Here is an 18,310-nt window from a genome sequence, read left to right on the forward strand (position 1 = left end):
ATTAGGTTTTTTTCTTTTTTTTTAAGGCACCGGGCACGCTCTGTCCAAAAGTTATTGATTTTAATTGAAGTGACACGAGTCTCGAGTCTTGTACAAATTTGGCGTGATTTTAACAAGTGATTCCGAAGATAAAAGAGCGGCCAAATGCAGCAAACATCAAAAGGTCCAAAACTATACGAAATGTAGATAAGACAGCCACTGTCATGTTGTTTTACATTGCTGCTAAATTAAAAAGAAACTTCTATTTGTACGGTTTACTCGCGACCTATTCGTTTTTTATCTCTTAAAATTTATAAAATAAGTTTTTGAGAATATTGTTTTTGTCTTTTAAATTTTAAAAACCACTTACAATTTTGTTTCAAAACAAATATTCCTCTAACTACCATCTCAACTATCAATTTGACAATCAATTATGTAAACTATTAAAAAATTACAATGTGCCTCCTTTGTAAAAGGAAAAAAAATTTATATTTATTGATATTTTTTTCATCATCCACTCATCAGTTGTAGATAATATTAAATGATAGATTCACAAGTGAAATATAATAAATAATCTTTAATTATTTAATTCCACATCATGAGATAATATAAGGATGATAAAAAAATGATGAGTAATATTAATCTTTATAAAATATTTGATATAAACGTTTTCGTTAAAAAATAAAATATTAGAAATAAAATATAAAAAAAGTGACATTTTTAAATAAAATATGAAAACGAAAAAAGAAGATATATATTTTTTTTAAAATGTACAATGAATATTTTTCCAATTTTTGAGAACTCTTATGGATAATTATTTTGGAAGTAAACCAATGTTTGATGCGGCATATTATTTCACTAGTATCTTACTTTGTTGTTGAGAAAAATTATTTCAATAATTAATAAATAACTTCTATATGATGGAAGTGAATGCGAAAAGCATAAATTATCTTAAGATCGATCTGGATTAAAATGTTCCGTGGATTGAAAAAAAACCGAGGTCGTTTTTGTAATTCTGATATTATAAAACGGAAAAGTGCAACGAGTCACGCAGCAAACATGACTCTTTATGTATCTGCCACGCCGAGGTGCAGAAAGCCAGAGAATCAAATCATCACAACCCCACCCAGCATCAAATAATCGCCATCAAGTAACCATTAAATCGCCGAGTACCTTCCCTCTCCTCGCGACTCAGGAATTTTTTTTCCTTGAAGTCATGTTGCAGATTGCAGTGTTTCAGCGAGTATTTTTCATCTCTATAAACATTTCTTCACAAACCAAAACTCACGCTACTTTAAGCGCGTGAATAAACTCCTACGCCGTTGTCGTCAGCCTTCTGGTTCGTGTTATACACGCCGTCAGTATATATTATGTTGGGAATTGAACAAAATGGTGGTGGTACGGAGAGATGGTGATCTGTCACACGTGGCAAACATCCGAAGAATTTTTCTTGTCATAATGGCCGTCGATGAAGGAGTCAGGTTTCGGTTACTTGTTCTCAACCGTCTCAGTCGTAGAGAAAGAAAGGCACGTCGAGGAGAGCATCGAACGGCCAATGAAGGCCAAGGCTTCGGAGAAACTCATTGGGGCCGTGGATCCTCTTCCACTGCAGGGAATGCCACGTGGAGAGGTTACACGGTGGCATGTTATGGGACGGAAAGGATTGGGCTTTGTCTGATGTGGATGAAACGTGGGAATTTATTTTGTTGGATGTTTCGGACATTCGGTGGTAATCCAACGGCTGTGACGGACCACCCTATGCGAGTCGTCGATTGTAGGATGACGTGAGGATGGAGCTTGTGTATAAATGTGATGCGAGTAAGAGAGAGATAGAGAGAGAGGAGGTGGCAGTTTCGGGACGCATTTAAGCGCGATTTTACGGTGCAAAAGCTTCGCGTTTTCTTCCGTCTTTTCTCAGAGCTTGTCCGTGAGCTTTTTGAGATAGAAGAATTGAGATTCAGAGCTCTAGTGTATGAAAGCTTCTGTTTTCTTCCGTTCTCTTTTCGGAGCCTGTGCTTGAACTTTTTAGAGGCGAGCTTCGGAACTCTGAATTTTTTTACTGAACTTTTCTTTTTGGGTCTAAATTTCGACTCTCCGATATCGTAGTTTTTTTATTACGCGAAAGAGTGGCAATTGCTGGGGATTCAGTAGTGAAGATGGGTTTGGGGCCTTTGGGTTTTGTAGCAGATTCGCGCATTAATCGTTTCCTTTTATTCTAGAATTTGAATGAATGTGATTCATCCGGTATTCTGATTCAAGGAGTTTTCACGGGTATTTCAAAGCTTTTCTTTTTTGTATGCGGATTTTACCCCTCTCTCTCTCTCTCTCTCTCTCTGGCCCTTTTATCTGGTCTGTTGCTCCGCTTTATTTTACGAAGAACCTGATTCTCTGAACATGATAGACGAATTACTTTTCTTCCTTTTTAGCCATCTCTTAGCTAGCTTTTTGTCTCTTCCTCCTCTGTTTTTATTTTTATTTCACCGACGCGATCCTTACGAGCACTGCTACTCTAACTCTCATGCTCAGAGAGAGAGGAACGGAGAGATATGCGACAACTAAAATTGATTTTTATCTTTCTTTGGAAAACCCAAACGCCACTTTTTCAGTTTTCTTTCCGGCGAGCTTTTCGGTAAATACTCCAAAAAGAAAATAAATTCTCTCTGCGCTGTTCTCATTAACCTACTTCTTCGCATTTTCGTTTTGTTTTCATTATGGACCCAGAAACGATTTTTTTTTTTCTCCATACTGATGTTCTCTCTGACCCTTTCCCTTTTCTGTTATTGAAGAAACTCAAATTCTCGAAAGTAGAGAGAAGAATAGTAATCTAAAGGATCTGGGGGGTTCAGTGTTTCCTGTTGTTGGTTGCGCCCGATCGAGTTCTGAGCTTTCGAAGCCATTTTCAAATTCAGATGTTGGGAGGCCAGAAATGGACAAAGCTCGAGACGTGAGTTGTGGAGTCAGTCGGTTCTCTCTTGCCACGCCCAAGAAGCTCTTCTCTGGTAAATTTTACTCCCACATAAAGATACAAAAAGAAAACAAAGCTCCACCCCATTTTGTACTTGTCGTTATCTGGGCGTTCCTTGTTTCGCTTTATGATAAGGCTTGCCGATTATGAGCGTCCCGTGTCCCTTATTATCTCCTTTCTCTTGGGCTCTTGTCGTTTATGTGTGTTTCTATTTGCGTGCGATTTTGAAGGGTCGGATGGTGTTTGTGGGAACTTCGTACATTCGGAAAGGTCGAAGAAAGAGAGGCTAAGAAGATTGAGTGTTATTGGTAGGACAAGCTCAAGCTACGAAGACTGCGAAATGGGTTGCGATCTGTCTGACAAAGAAGATGAGCTTCGCTTACAAGCACCTTCTATGAGTACTTGTTCTAGCAAGAGATTTAAGATGCCAAAAAAGGTCGACAATTTTGATAAGTTGAAGATTTTTTTTTTTTATTTTTTATTTTTTTTTTTTTTATCGTTCATGGTATATGCTTATTAATTGTTTAGCTTTTTTTTTTTTTTTTTTTGTACAGTTTTTTGATGACTGCAATGGAGTCGATCATGCCTCTGTTCCGAGAAAGCTGCGTTCAGGTGCGTGCTTCGCGAATTGAAAAGGCTGGTGGATTTTTGTTTTTAGTTTTTACACAATTTTTCTTCGAGTGGACTGTCCATAATTTTATTTTTGTAGCTTCTTTAATTGTTTGTTGTGATAACCTGGAGCCTCTGGTTTATTTTTAGGGTCGTTTTTCTTTGGTTCTGGGAAGTTTCTTTCGTTTTTTTTCCCTTTTGGTGCGTGTGTGTTTTGTTGGTTCTGTGAGTTTGGATTAGGTCTGAAGCAAAACTGAAGCTTTTTGCTTTTTCTTTCTTTTTCTGAACGCAAGATTCTGTGTGTTCTAATTTAATTTTGTTTAAAATATTGATGGTACAACTTTTTTGGTGCATATGTTCTCTTAAATCTAGAACTCTGGTATTTGAGATTTTTTTCTTCATTCTGTTCTGAGTTTCACTTTTCCTTGGGAGATACTTTTGCTTTTAGTGAATCAGAAAGCTTTTCTGAATTAAATGTTAAAAAAAATGCTTGGTATATTTTGTTGGATTAATGTTTGGGAATTTTCTTTTTTAACATGTACAGCCACGAAGAAGCGTAATCATGAATCTATATCTCCCGAATCTATTTCTCCACCTTTACCAGATTCAAAGAAGCTGAAAGGTACAATCAGTGGAGTCGAAGCTTCACCCATAAAGAATGGTGCAAGGAAATCTAAATTCAATGTGGTTAGCTCTCTCTAGCTCTCACTATCTAAATACCCCCTACTTTTGCTTTTTTTCGTTGTTCATTTCAGCTATTGTTTTTGTAGAAACACGGGGGCTCAGACTGGGCCCCAGAACAGACTCTCTCTGGGCCAATAACAAAAGACGAGGAAGAAGTAGTGGAGACCTTGTATGCATTGGCCGGAATGTTCCCGAACAATGATGCAAATGAGAAGAGTAAAGTTGAAAGCAAATCCAGGGAACAAAAATCTGTGCCAGAATCAAGGGCGAGTTCAATGCCCATACAAGGTTTCTTCATTTTGCTATTAAGTTTTGATTATTTTTTTCCCTTTGTTTTGATCTGTCTGTTAAGTCGTGTAGTTTATCAGATTCTGCAGTTACAAAAGACAACTTGAGCTCAATGCCCTTGATTACAGCCAACGTTGTTGATCCTTCAGTTAGATTCTCCAGAGAAACTGGAAAAATAGTTTTTTTGGACGAACCCAGTATTCAGGAACAACTGGATTTACCCGCTGGAGCAAAAATCCGAATGGAATTAGATTGTTCTGTTCCTCAACTGAATCTAACTACCATGCCATTCCTAGCTAGTAGTGACAATGACAGTGAAAGGTCATTACACAATTCTGAGCTAAGCTTGGACTCGGGGTGTGTGGTTTTTCTTCTTCTTTTTAAATAATTAAGTGCTCTCTTAACTTTTCCCTTTTTTTCTTTGTATATAATCCTTTTTATATTTTTTATGATCCAGCATATTAAAGCTACCCACACAACCAGAAACCCCTCTGATTGAGAGGAAACAAGAGATGGCGTTGGGGGCAGTAACTGTAATTTTCTTATTTTCAAGTTCAGACTAAACATTCTTTTAGTGATCTAGATATGATTTTTTTGGTTCATCTGGTTTTCTTTATAGGCCGTAACCACTGCAAGTGAACTGGAACAACAAAATAGGACCAATGAGCCCAAGAAAAATGGTACACTTCTAGCTTGCTTGGAAGGTCTAATTATCATGTCTGGACTCGTGCTTCAGTTGCAAAAGTAGCTGTTTTTAGTAGTGTTGGATATAAATATTTTGACACCATCACACTCTTTTCTTTGATCAAAAGGTTCGATATTGTGGCCAGGATTGTCGTCAGTTGTCTCATATGGTGGTGGGAGTCGTGGTCCTTTGCAGTAATTTTCATACATTCTTGTTCTTTTTGAACCTGCCATGTATCCGTTTTCTTGTTGGTCCCATGTCCTCATGCATTTAGGTATCTCAGGTCCTCTGATGCTAGAATTCCGGGTTGGCTTGATGATGCTGTGATTGCCTCCCGACACAGGTCATCTGAAAATGGTTCTTCAAGTGGAAAGGTGAACATTTATCTTATTCATGCTTCTTACCTGTCGTTCCCAACTTTAAAAAGCTAAGCTATGTGTCTTGAAGTGGTGTTTACTATTTCAAGCATCTGAATTGGTATGTGGTTTCTACACAGATTTCAAAAGTTACTGTTGAAAAAAATTCATGGAAGAGGTGTGCTGCTCATGTTCATATAAGTCGTCTCATTCAGATCTCAAAAATGCCAGAGAGCCAAGAGAGGTTGCTGCTGCAACTTAATCAGTTGAGACCAGAGGAAGGATCAAATCTAGGATTTCTTATGGCAACCAATAGATTTGATGGGGTGAGAAACAGTTCAAATGGCATAATCTCCTATGCTGCTCCATGCAATTCTACCACTGAAAGAATTTCAAATGAAGCTAAAACTGAAATTCTTCAGCCCCAGCAACTTAATCAAGATCAGCCCCAGGCTGCTCTGGCATCCGGGGTGTACACTCAACAGAAGCAGGTAAGCTCATATTGTATTTGCGAATGATTTCTTCCCCTACAATCTTTTGACTTCTTCCATTATTGGCAGAGTTTCGATTTCTTGTCCTTGTTAGCTGGAGATGGTGAGATAGAAGCTAAGAACCGTGCTAATAGAGCTGGAAATGGGTTGGATCCTTTGTCACAACTCCAAGTTCCTTATCTTCAATGTCCTGCACAACAGCAGACTCTCATGCCTTTCACTATGCCTCAAACTCGCTATACCTCCTCTGCTTACCCTGATCAGCTTTCAGTAGCACCACCAGCAGCACATCAGGTTTTATTCTTGCTTTCAGGTTACACATATAAATTTTTCGTAGGATATTCTTTGGAGCCGGTTAAAAATTTGCTACGCAACTCTCTCTTTTCTCAACCTGACTGTAATAAATTTTCCTTAGGCTTTGCTAGCTATTACAGCTGTTTCTTGTTAGGCTTGCTATGTCATCTATAGTTATAAAACTAGATTATGCTTCATTGTCGGTGCAGCTACAGGTAGCTCCATATCTTGGTAATCCATTCCGTGGTACTAACCCAAGTCCTATGGCCTGGACAAAACAACAGCAGCAGCAACATCAACGCCTTTGGGCTGCTCAGCTAGCAGCTCATTACAGGCCTGGCGAAACTTCAACATCCCTGACCCAAGTTTCGAGCTGGCAACAGGGAATACAAGACCTGCCTATGCTGATTCCATTTGCCCAAACCATTACCCCACCATCCCCTTCATCCCTAGAAGTACTGGGGCCCAAGTATACTACAGTCTCTCAACAACAGCAGCACCTCATGGCAATTGCTACATCATTGCCCCCTGCCCGGGTAAAAAAACAAGACCACCTTATCCCCTCCGTCTACGAAGAAACCGGAGGTGGGTGCCATGCCACTGGTGCACTACCATTGCAATTACTCTGCAATGAGCGTCGTTGATGTGAAATGCATTGGCCAGCTGTTCGGTGAGACAATGGATGGGTAACACATTATTGCATTCGTTCATTCTGTTCATTCTCGGGACTAGCTGTAGCATAATCAAGTATTTGAATATACTTACAAGACCATTCATTTCAGAAACCAAATTATTAGAAAAAGAAGAGCATCGGGGTAGGCTGAGGAAAATTGCTGCCATGTATATGTTGAGGGAGAACCAAGACCTATAAGCTGCTGGAGAATGGAGATGGTAATTGAGTTTTGTTGTATAAATCCTTTTACGAGCATATCTAATCACATTGATGCCTTCTATAGAGAACCGCACCAAAAAGAATGGATTTTCTTTCTGTCTGCCTGTACCCCCACACACAGTTGTCTTTCTTGCTTGCATCCATTCTTGTTTTGACCTTATCTGCTTTACGAGGTTTATGCTAACCGTTCAGAATAAAGAGAGGCCAAAAAGTAAGAAGGGCCAAGGAGTAGAGATTTTTTTACCAGAGTAGTCTCAAGCAACTTCAGTGGAGCTCCCAATCACAATATGTATACTGCTGGGGAATGAAATGTGATGTCTTTTCTTTTGTGGGGGCAAGTGAAATGGTGACGTCAAAAAGAATGACCTTTGGATGTTCTTAGATCCCGAATTTTTTTTCCATTCAAGCATGGTAGAAGTTAGAACCATGTGATTGTCACCGATTATGCACCATCCAATGTAATTTCCGCAGTAAACTAATGCATTAAGGACCGAGAACTAGAAGTGTCGATTCAACACTTGGAGTTGAAAGGGTTCCTTCCTATTAAATTCATTATGATATTTCAACGTCATTGAAGTTTACGTTCTTCTTGTACCTTATTTTCTTTCCCCTTTCTAGAGTTTGGATATTGGATGAGGACATAGTAGTACATCTTCTCTTAATACTCATTATCCCATACCACATTTTATATATTTTAAAATTATTATTTTTTATTTCTGTTAAACTAATTAAGTTATTTTACTTGTTATTCATACACTATATATTTATTATAGAAAAAGTAAAAAAAATAAATAAATATTTTTGGGGATGATAAACTGAATTATTCTTATTTTCAATTGCATTAAATTTCGAGCAACATTGAAGATTGTGGGTCGATGGCGTGTTCGTATGTATCCCATGCAATTCTTGCCAAATTGTCTTTGCACGTCATTCGAATTTTGTAGTTTGAATGGGTTGGACTCTTTAAGACTTTTGGAGGCATTGGTGGGCTGAGTTTTACCGGATTCAAACAAACATATTGACAGTGACACTTGATCATCTTCATGGGATTATTTTCTTCAGCTAACAATTCATTGGAAGGGACGGGTAGCACGTTCAAACATTTGGCAACGCAACACGTTGGTAACTACCAAACAAGTAAAGAAGGAATTTTTCAAAGTTGAAAATTGTGGTCGGAATCAACCCAGTTTTGTCATAGATTTGGTTTGCCTTTCTTTTTTAATTCTTTTACGCTGTTGTTGTCCAATAACAGCATCAGTATTTGAATTGTCAAGATTTACTCCAGTGTTTCACTCCATTTTTTTTTTTTTTAAATTACCATTTTTCAAAAATATTTATGCATCATTATCTAATCTTACTAGACTTTTAGATTCGAATCTTATCAAAACTGGACCGTTTAGATAAGAAACACGTATCTCATAACATGACATAAGAGATATATGCATCCATTATGCAATGTATTTAGTTCTAATAAAGGCATAACACCGACCAAATCTATTTTTTTAGATTTCATTTAAATATCCGTTCTTTATTTTAGTTACTAAGTTTCAAAAAGTCCACATCTCAATAGTCTTATATTCCATTTAAATATAGAACTCCTAAAAAATTATTGGCCTTTGCCACAATTGTAAGTTATGTTTGGAGGACGGCAGCCGTAGCAAACTAAAAAACTATTGCAGGGATGGCTAGTCAAATTAGGGGGGCGATTTAAAGAATCATACTCGAATTTCGACTAAAATGAGCATTTGGGTTAGTGATCTTACGGTGTTAATATTTCGGCCCGCAGGAATCTCTGACGGTCCAATGGGCCCCCCCGTTCTCTCTCTCTCTCTCTCTAAACGAGTTTCATTAAACTGAAAATAAGAGTCATGTTACAAAATACAGACCTTTAAATACTAATCACAAAAGAGCCTAACTTGTGGGAGGATCTTTCCCGCTACTCTCTCTCATTTTTAATACAAGTTTCAGTCCTTTTTTTCGTAGAAGATTTCTTACCCTTTGGGCTTTTTACGACTAATAAAATAAACGACTTTCTACACATCACCCCGCTTCTCAGCCAGTCTACAACTTAGTTTTCTTCCACTTCACAAAACTCAATTAACAATACTCAATTCTAATATAAAAGGCGAAAACAATGGGTAAAAATAATAGACCCATATAATGGCACCATTAAGAAGCAAGAGGGAAGAGATAAGGAATTGATTAAAAAAAAAAAAAAAAGGAAGAAAGAAAGAGAAAGAGGAGCAAAAAGGGAGAGAGGACAAATGTGCATGGGGACAAGATACGAGGGAAAAGCTAGTATTAGGAAAAATGGGAGAAAAAAGAGAAAGAAGTGAAAAAGCAAGTTTGAAGAGATATAAAGCAACATCCATCACCACTCCAAAGGCCAGAATACAAGGGATATGAGAAATGAGACTAGAAGGGATGATAAAAACATTGTGTCGAATTATGTAAATTTGTGTTTCTTCATTTTTATTTAAATTTGTGCCGAATACCATACCACCGCTCCGAATCACCATTGTCAACTTCGAACCACCTCATCTAGTCTTGGACTATACCAGTGAGCCTAAAATGACTTTCTCGCGTTCCGGCGTGCGATTTTTTGGTCAGCAATAGGGTTCCATCCTTTTCATTCCTCTGTTTTGCTTTTTATTTGATTTTTCTTTCCTTCTCCTCGCAATATTACATCGAATATCTCGTTAAGTATTTCACAGCACTGGGAGATGTAGCAGGAATATGAAGCCCTCTCTTTGGCTAAAAGATTTCTCACTGGCTCGCAACACACAGGAATCAAACTTGCGAAGGGATTGCGTCCTTGAAAGTAGATACAAGAATCGGGAAAGCGAACGTCCACAGCCACGTTCATGTATATTGGTCTTTATTGATTGAATTTGAATACAATCACACATATAGTAACAAACAACGGGAATGGAGGGAAGGTAGGAAACACGTTGGAGCGCTGAAAAACGAACACTTAAAATCTCGTTCAATTTTCTGATATTACAAGATGAATTTCGCAGCAAGAATTTTGTAAGCAAACTACAGAAAAACCGATGGCCACAAGAAAGGAGCAATAAGTTGCAACTCCTAACACACTCGTAATAATCTCACTCTAACTTTTCCAGTTCCCCCATTCTCTCAATAATAGCCTGCAAGGTAAAGCAAAAAATCAGCAATATAGGCAAAATTCGTTGGCAATATGTCTATGCTGGTTCAGATTTAACCTATTTATTCATGCAATACTCAATGTATTCATTGAATGAATATTCACTTAACATTCGGTTAGTATTGCACAATAGATATGTTAAGAACAATCAATACTGGCTGCTTCTAAGTTGTAACAAATAAATAGATCACGTTAAACAGGGATACAACTATCATACTAAGGTTGGTGCTGTAGTGGTGCTCGATAAATTATATTCTATTATCAATATATGTGAGAAGGAAAGGCCAATAGCCTGTGGGTATCGTAGCACCAAGTATAAAGAGGTGTGGCAGAACTGGGGATCCATCCCCAACTCATAACTGTATCCCCTAAAAGAATCGCATAGAAAATAATTTGTGAGAAAAGGCAAACAAGCTTCAGTATGGCATACTCTAGAAGCACGGGAGGAGAAAGCACTTAGTAATATGCACACCTTTTTGCTTGTTTCTTGGAGCTCTCCAGCAAGAATGAATTCATCAAGTATAAGATATACCTAATAAAAAGAAAAAATAAAGCGTGAGAGGGTATAAAATGATCAGACCAATATCTTCAAAAAACACATATGCAGAAGGGTTGGAGTCGAAAATATCATAAAAGTTTTTAGATCAAGCAATGTACTCTATGATCTCAGGTCCATAATACTTCCCACAGGAGTCAATATGACTTAAAGATAGTATATCCTATTATGCATGCTCAACCTAAAAAAGGGCAGGAAGTTGGGAATGCATATACATTTTGCAGCATGACTGGTCTAACACAAAGGAAATCGGGGATTGTACTGCATAGTATAATGTAAAAGGGCAACAAAGAAAGTTCAGGTATGATTTCCACCAAAATCAAATCCAAAATCATATGAAGGATAGGGTGGCTCTTCACTTTCCATACAAGTTCAATCAGAAACATTGTCCAAATAAAATACATGGGACCTATATTAAATTCATAATGCTGCCATATGAACAAGGAAAGCAATTAACATCAGGAATCATGAGATAAGAGGCAAACCTTGTGAAAGTTGAAAACCAAATCTAGCTCGCACACATTGCTGAAGAAATGATCCAATATCTCCACAAATAAATGAATGCACTCCAAATAGGCCAACTCATTGTCAGTAATGTCAACACAGAGTGAGAAAAATAACCCCGCATATCGCCTATAGATTACTTTATGTGTGCGGAACTGAAACAAGCATTATAATCAGGTATTCAGTGAATATCAAAATCAGGAAACATTAGATGTAGCAATAATACATAAACTACAAAGGCAGGCTATAGAAAATGTAAAACCTGCCAAACTTTTTTTACAAAGAATTATAGCCAAATTGATGCATTGCTAATAACTATGACAAAGACTTGCATCACGCACAAAGCTGATCAAACCAAGCCACTGTTAATAATTTTCAGTCAGCAGATTTAACCTAGCCCTAGCTTGGAGATTAAGCTTAGTAGCCAGTTCAATAGAGAGTAAGCTTTCTTTTCTTGGGCAACAAATACAAGACACGTAAAATCATAGCTCCAATTCCCATACATATTCCAACAAATTGTGAGCCCAAATATCGTAAAAAAATAAATAAATGCAGAATATAAATAGATCAAAATAAAGAAATTCGACCTCGACGAAGTTTGTGAACTTGGGATCTCTGTTTACCACCAATCGATGGACCTACAAAACCATCAAATACACACCTAGAAATTTGCCTGCCAAAACAATACCGTCATAAAATTCAAAGCAAAAAAGATGAAGATCATACCTCGTATTCGACCTTGTGCTTCTCGGAATCTTCGAGAGGAACATAGTACTTGGCAAGACGGGTCTTTCCCTGCCTGTTCTGTAATAGTATGAACCGGATCTGCCAAATCAAAGAAGTAAAGAAACGGTCAAGAACATATGCACCGATTCATAATCAAAACCTAATTGAAAATGAATTTGACTTGATTGGAATACCATTCTTGTTAAAAATAAAAGGGGAATCAAGCAGAGAGCAACGAGAAGTTGAAAATTTTATTTAGAGAGAGCGAAAATCTAGCCTAGGGCAAAATTTCCCTTTTCAATGCCGTCGCACGTTACAGTCTTTTGCAACAGACGAGCGTTTAAGATTGAAATCCAACTCGTGTACAAGTCACAGACAACAAAATAAATAAATAATTGTAAATGAATTATTAATAAAAGAGAAGACTATGAAAGTAAATTTGCAAACGGTTATGATTTTATATCATATATTATATCAATTATATTAATTGTTGGGTTTATTTTTATAAAAATTATTTTTTACTAAAGCATTTCTGTATTTTATATTTTATATAATATAATTTAATTTAGAAGAAAAAATTTAAATTTATATACTACATGACATTTTGAAAAGAAGTGTGTTATGTTAGAATTGGATGCCAATAACCGCATGTGTTATTTATTTACAACTATCCTAAATGAGTAGTTATCACTACAATGGTATGCTAACATATTATTATTGATCGAGTCATAAAAAATTAGTTCTTATTTTTTAAAATAATAAATTTAAAAATAAATAAACAATATCAATTTGAAAAAATAAATAGAAATATAATATATATATATATATTTAACAAAATGAGACATAATAGGTAATGTTTCCTGCTTTAAAAAATACACAAAATTTCAACATATATTTCGACGGTGCACGTAAGTTCCACAGACCACGGCTAAACTACAATCTGCAAAAGTAATTTATCGGCTCGCATCGTGTTCTTTGCTCTTATTCTTAAACCAATGCCAAATCAAATTACAATACAAAACCAAAGTTCTCTGCTTTCTGACTTTAAGATATATTGCGCGGCAACATATTGCTTGGTGTGATCAGGATGGTTACTAGTTTCCTATAAGTCGTGACCGTACATCGAGTTGGCTGCAGCCAAGAGAGCAGCTCCTATACCAGACCCATCTTTAGAGTGTTCTATAACCACATTCTTTGATAATTCCGACCCTAGAAGCTCTGTAACCGCATCCTGCAGGTATCTTCTGTATTGGGGGTAATGTTCATACAAGCCTCCATCCATAGCCACCACTGTCCTCTTCCCAAATACCAGACCTTTTGAATCCTCCTCCATCTTTTGCAGGATTCCCACAATTCCTGCACCAGCTAAGCGGCCACCTCTCTTCACTATAGTGTCACAAACCTCCACGACAATCTTCCTTGCACTTACGTTGCTCTCGACCTACTCCCAAGATTAAAAAGGAAAACAAGACCAAAGAAATCAATCCTTCGGTAAAAGAATTCATAGAAAGCTTCAAGGGCATTCCAAAAAACTATTCAAACATATTGCAGATATATATATCTTAGCATGGTGGTTGTTATCATCATTATATTTATGGTCCAAAGGAAGCGTCACAAATCTTGTCTCTTTCACTCAACAAAACAAATGCCTTTCTGCCTTCACGTGATATATGGAACTAGGCAGAACTGTTGTTTGGAAAACAATATGAACTGTTGGTTTGTGACGGAGGAAACAAATTTTTCTGATATCTAGTGCATTGTATTCCCACACTCAAAAATAGATTAAAATATAATGAGTTACCCAGATGCCTTTGATAAATATTCACAACTAATCTTGAGTTCCCAAGTTATTCCCAGTGCATGGTTTCCAAACCTCCGATTCACCAACACAATATAGGATGATTAATTTCAAAAGGGTGAGACAATGCAAGGAGCTTACCGAAGCAGAGTCATGGAGAATAGAGCCAACAACTTTAAGATCGTCAGAGTCATCCTGCTGCATAGCACAAACATCTGGGGTCCTGCAAAATTAGCTCAGAAGACACTAGTATAGTAAGAATTCCAATCATAATTAACTGAGATTAGCATCAGAGAAGAGAAGGATAATCCTGAAGGGAGAGTGAACGCCAACTCTATACCCAGCTCCCATACTAGAATAACTAGACAGTATTTTTGAATTTGAAAATGAAGATGCAAGGACACAGGACCAGGAAAGATTCGGATGGAGACAATATGATGGAAGAGGACTAAAATGTTTTGAGTTAACTAGCAGTTCTTTCCCAAGAGAGTAAATTCACATCCTTCATGAAGCTTTTCAAAATAATCAGTGCTTGACATTTCATACAATCAGCCGTAGATTTTAAGAATTCCTAATAAACAGATTTCCGTCTGCCTTTTAATTTCATTGTACATCAGAACAGCGTGACAATGATGTGGATAGAGAGAGAGCATTATTTGATAAAAGGCCTATTTTTCCATTACTGATCCAGGAGATTTATTCAAATCACCACAAATATCTTTGTTATGGATATGAGACGCAAAAAGCCGGGGAAAAAAATAGATCCCAAGGTGAAATACAGATGGCAACAGCACAGATAGCATGCTAATTAAGTGTAGTTCCAACTTCTACCAAATAGCAACAAGATTGCTACAAGATTGATACAGATCTACAAATATGACTCTAAGGCAAATTGTATGCTAAAGAGAACTTCAGGTTACCGGAGTAAAAATGGTGTGGACAGTTTTTCTGGAGAAGAATCACCAAACAGAGCTCCTTCTTCAGCCATCTTCAGTAGCACTCTTCTTACAATTTCACCAAGATACATTCCAGAGATTGTCTTCTCAAAGATCTATTGATGACATATGATCCACAGTTGATAACTTCTGTAGTTTGAATCAACAAAAGTAAACTGACACTGATGACAAAACCCTGAGCTTACCTGCTCACCAGGATTAATAGTTGCAGCGTCCATATCTCTATCAAAAACAGTTAAAGGAAGACCTTTTGAGAATGCTCCCCACTCAGTATTTATAATCTGCATCAACAAATCTTTTTCTAAAATTAAGGATTAAAATCTAAACTATGAGTATTAGAAAAGTACTAAAGAGAGAAAAGAGTTGGAGCACTCATATACACCGTTCTTCCGGAAGAAGACACATGACTCTGAAGCTTAGGAATAGCATCCATCCGTTCGATATAGCAAGCATTCGTTCCAGTACCCAAAATGACGGCAACCATGACATCGTCATCCCAGTACCTTGCTCCAGCTAACGTACCGACTGCATCATTAACCTACATTGCATTGATTTATCAACTATACATTGTTTCATTGTTTTACTCTCCAAGTAGGACGTACGCCTGAGAAACAACATACCAGGGCAGATACTTGCATCTCCAGTCCTTGCCTTTCCATTGCCTCATTCAAACAAGCCACTACATCTCTTCCAGCCTGTAAGGTGTTCAAAGTTTCCCATTACGAGCGTATCAGTTTAATAGACTATGACATCATTCCTAAGGAAATATGGCTGAAAATTACCATACAGAATCAGGTTATCAAACATTGACTCTATTGAGAAAAGAGAAGTTAATATAAGTTGGATTAGCCACAAAACGTTATAGTGAAACTTTATTCAAAGCTCACTTCTCAGGGAATTGGAATTGATAATCAATGATTTACAAACCATCGTTTAACCTAGATTCAATCAGTTCTGCTTACTTCATGCCTTAATCTTACCATGTCATCAACTGGCTCTCTTTCTGAAATCCTGTCAAAAACTGCAATCAATCAATGGAAAAAGCAACCAACCAGAATCCCACAAACCAAGAAGTCCTTTTCTAGAACTGGAGGGGAAATACAAGTATCTTTTCAAGAAAGTTTATGTAACATTTTTGTTTCTAAGACAACATTGTTAGAAATGCCACTCAGATAAGACTTTCCTCATAAAACAGAACTTCTCCTTTGGTCTCCTATGATCCACAATAAATTTATATGACCGTGATCAATATATACTTTGGATTTTATTCCTGCCCTTTTCAGGATTACAGCTAATTGAATTGAAGAGGACAAATAGATTTCAGTTCATGCTAATAAGGATATTAGAAACAAGGCCAAGACCATCGATGTTATCTTTTCCTGCTCATACAATTAAGAAAGTGGGGAAATACGAACCGTTCCAGAGACCGCAAACCCCTTGGTCCACTTGATTAGTATGCCAGAAGCAATAGACGTCTGCCTCACGGGGAAAGAAAATGTGAATCCAATTTCTCTTTTCCTTCCAGATTGCATGCTAAACTTCCCACCCTCCCTTTCAGCAAATTTTCCCAACCCAGAAGCAATAAAATCGAAAAGCTCCTACGGTTTTGGGACTCAAAAAAATGAAGAATAGCTCGAAAACATATTGCCAAAACAGACTTAACATTATACTAAAATGTATGGGAAAACAGACCTCAGAGGTACCAAACATGAGATCTTGAGGAATCGATACTTGCTCGAACTCGGTTGCAATCACACCATCTTCCTTCCCACCTAAGTGCACCCTCAGCACCCGAAAGTTTGTTCCACCAAGATCCAGCGCATAGAACAACCCTTTTTCATTCCTTTCAAAATATAACATAAAAAGTAGATAACAATTAAATTGGTCGGTGTAAATGATAAATTATCGTTTGTAGCAAGTTAAAAAGAGATATAATTGCTGAGGATTTTCGATAAAAGGTATATGCCAGCTTATAATGGTATCAGACCGGGTTTTACTATGTTTGAGCCTGATTTCATATAAATTCACCGTCACAATTCGGATTTTTTTTTTCTTTTATAAGTAAATTAGGCTTCGGGGATAAGCGGAAGCATCTTTTGAATCCTCAAACAAGTAAGAGAACGAAAGTAAGAGGAAAACAAAGGTTCAGAGGATAAAAAAAGAAAAAAGAAAAAAAGAAAGGCTTTCTTGATCTATAACTACTTTAAGGTACCTTTGTTCGACATATTACGAATCAACAAGAAGTTTGTCGCCAAACAAAAGGAACAAAAGACTACTCCAAAATGTGTGAGATCAAACACTACACTAAGTTCTAGTAAACTGAAGTAAAACCCAAGTCAGCGTAGTCAACACCAAGAAGAGCAGCACCTATATATATATATATATAAAGAGAGAGAGTGAGGATCAAAGTAACATGGAATTTCAGAGTTTACATAACATACAGACCCAGTTGGGAGACTGTCAATATAGCTGAGTATCATCTTGAGATCACTGCCACCATCAATCTCAAGCCCAGAGCGCATATCGGCAGCCATGGCGTCCGCCACGTGGCGGAGAACAGGCAAGGGAGTTGCACAGTCGTGCTTTAACTTGGTGAGTAATGGACCGACGGAGATCGCGCTAGATCGAACGGCCATCCTGAACCGAGGCGTATGCCGGGGGAATCGTGGAAGACAAAACGATCCGACGGCGGGGGAGGTCGCGGCGACAGACATTGGTAGTAGACGGTAAGATCCAAGAAGAGTAAAAGTGGTTGGGTGGAGATAGAGAGAACACATGTAGTTAAGAGTTCGTGTGTTTGTTGATCTTATCTTTTACTGGGAAGGATTCAACCGTTGTTCGATTTTATTATTAAGGGAAACAAAGTTTTCAGTTAACGGGTTTTGGCTGGCTTAACGACCTAACCGTTCCGTAGCTTTTCTATAAAATATAAAAATAAAAAATTACGGGAGTACAAACTACGAAGCTTTGCCGTCTGGGTGGGCGGAGAAGACGATGTGGGCGCAACATCTAAGCTTTGTCCTCGTTCGGTCAGACCATCCAGCGTAGGGGTGAAAACTAATCAATCGGTTTCCGTTTTAGATCAAAACCGAAACCGAACCGATATCATTGAAAGATGATAAATTTCGATCGAAACCGGCCGTTCAAAAGAGAGAATACCGTCTACATCGGTCTCGGCATCACTTCGGTCGGTTCGTCGGCTTTTTCGGTGGCGACGGAGCCTATTTTCAGGCGATGACGCCGCAGTAACTACTGACTAGCTGAAACCATGAGAGACGACGCTGAGAGCCGAGAGGTGCGACACTGCGATTTGAGAGTGAGAGAAAGAGGCCCTCCGCCCTACCAATTGCCATGGCTACGT

General features: G+C 37.7%; 3 protein-coding genes across 12 annotated transcripts; 1 reads left to right on the plus strand and 2 right to left on the minus strand.

Annotated features, from left to right (window-relative positions):
- Window positions 1-2,035: 2,035 nt before the first annotated feature.
- Window positions 2,036-7,824, plus strand: LOC122315694. Of its 10 annotated transcripts, none has more exons than XR_006244089.1 (16): window positions 2,038-2,608; window positions 2,766-2,978; window positions 3,175-3,380; window positions 3,499-3,556; window positions 4,098-4,240; window positions 4,324-4,525; window positions 4,606-4,882; window positions 4,983-5,058; window positions 5,145-5,205; window positions 5,338-5,404; window positions 5,485-5,584; window positions 5,707-6,057; window positions 6,127-6,351; window positions 6,561-7,037; window positions 7,134-7,242; window positions 7,436-7,824. XR_006244089.1 is itself a non-coding variant. In XM_043131780.1 (15 exons), the coding sequence occupies exons 2-14, from the start codon at window positions 2,906-2,908 to the stop codon at window positions 6,993-6,995; spliced, it is 2,274 nt and encodes a 757-aa protein (XP_042987714.1). In that variant the 5' UTR covers window positions 2,038-2,608; window positions 2,766-2,905; the 3' UTR covers window positions 6,996-7,037; window positions 7,134-7,824. The 10 variants fall into 10 exon arrangements, 7 of the variants coding, with proteins under 7 accessions (XP_042987716.1, XP_042987714.1, XP_042987715.1 ...); XR_006244090.1 differs by having other exon boundaries at window positions 6,561-7,021; XR_006244088.1 differs by having other exon boundaries at window positions 6,561-7,242.
- Window positions 7,825-10,077: 2,253 nt separating this feature from the next.
- LOC122314737 (AP-2 complex subunit sigma) lies at window positions 10,078-12,576 on the minus strand. The gene is made up of 6 exons (XM_043130305.1): window positions 12,390-12,576; window positions 12,196-12,294; window positions 12,057-12,107; window positions 11,451-11,624; window positions 10,882-10,941; window positions 10,078-10,392 (listed from the first exon to the last, which is right to left on the minus strand). The coding sequence occupies exons 1-6, from the start codon at window positions 12,390-12,392 to the stop codon at window positions 10,351-10,353; spliced, it is 429 nt and encodes a 142-aa protein (XP_042986239.1). The 5' UTR covers window positions 12,393-12,576; the 3' UTR covers window positions 10,078-10,350.
- Window positions 12,577-13,068: 492 nt separating this feature from the next.
- LOC122317285 (hexokinase-2, chloroplastic) lies at window positions 13,069-17,851 on the minus strand. The gene is made up of 9 exons (XM_043134278.1): window positions 17,395-17,851; window positions 16,642-16,792; window positions 16,365-16,547; window positions 15,570-15,644; window positions 15,332-15,487; window positions 15,135-15,230; window positions 14,914-15,044; window positions 14,135-14,216; window positions 13,069-13,636 (listed from the first exon to the last, which is right to left on the minus strand). The coding sequence occupies exons 1-9, from the start codon at window positions 17,724-17,726 to the stop codon at window positions 13,298-13,300; spliced, it is 1,545 nt and encodes a 514-aa protein (XP_042990212.1). The 5' UTR covers window positions 17,727-17,851; the 3' UTR covers window positions 13,069-13,297.
- Window positions 17,852-18,310: the final 459 nt, after the last annotated feature.

This window comes from Carya illinoinensis, chromosome 7 (genome assembly GCF_018687715.1).
Source record: "Carya illinoinensis cultivar Pawnee chromosome 7, C.illinoinensisPawnee_v1, whole genome shotgun sequence".
NCBI lineage: Eukaryota > Viridiplantae > Streptophyta > Magnoliopsida > Fagales > Juglandaceae > Carya > Carya illinoinensis.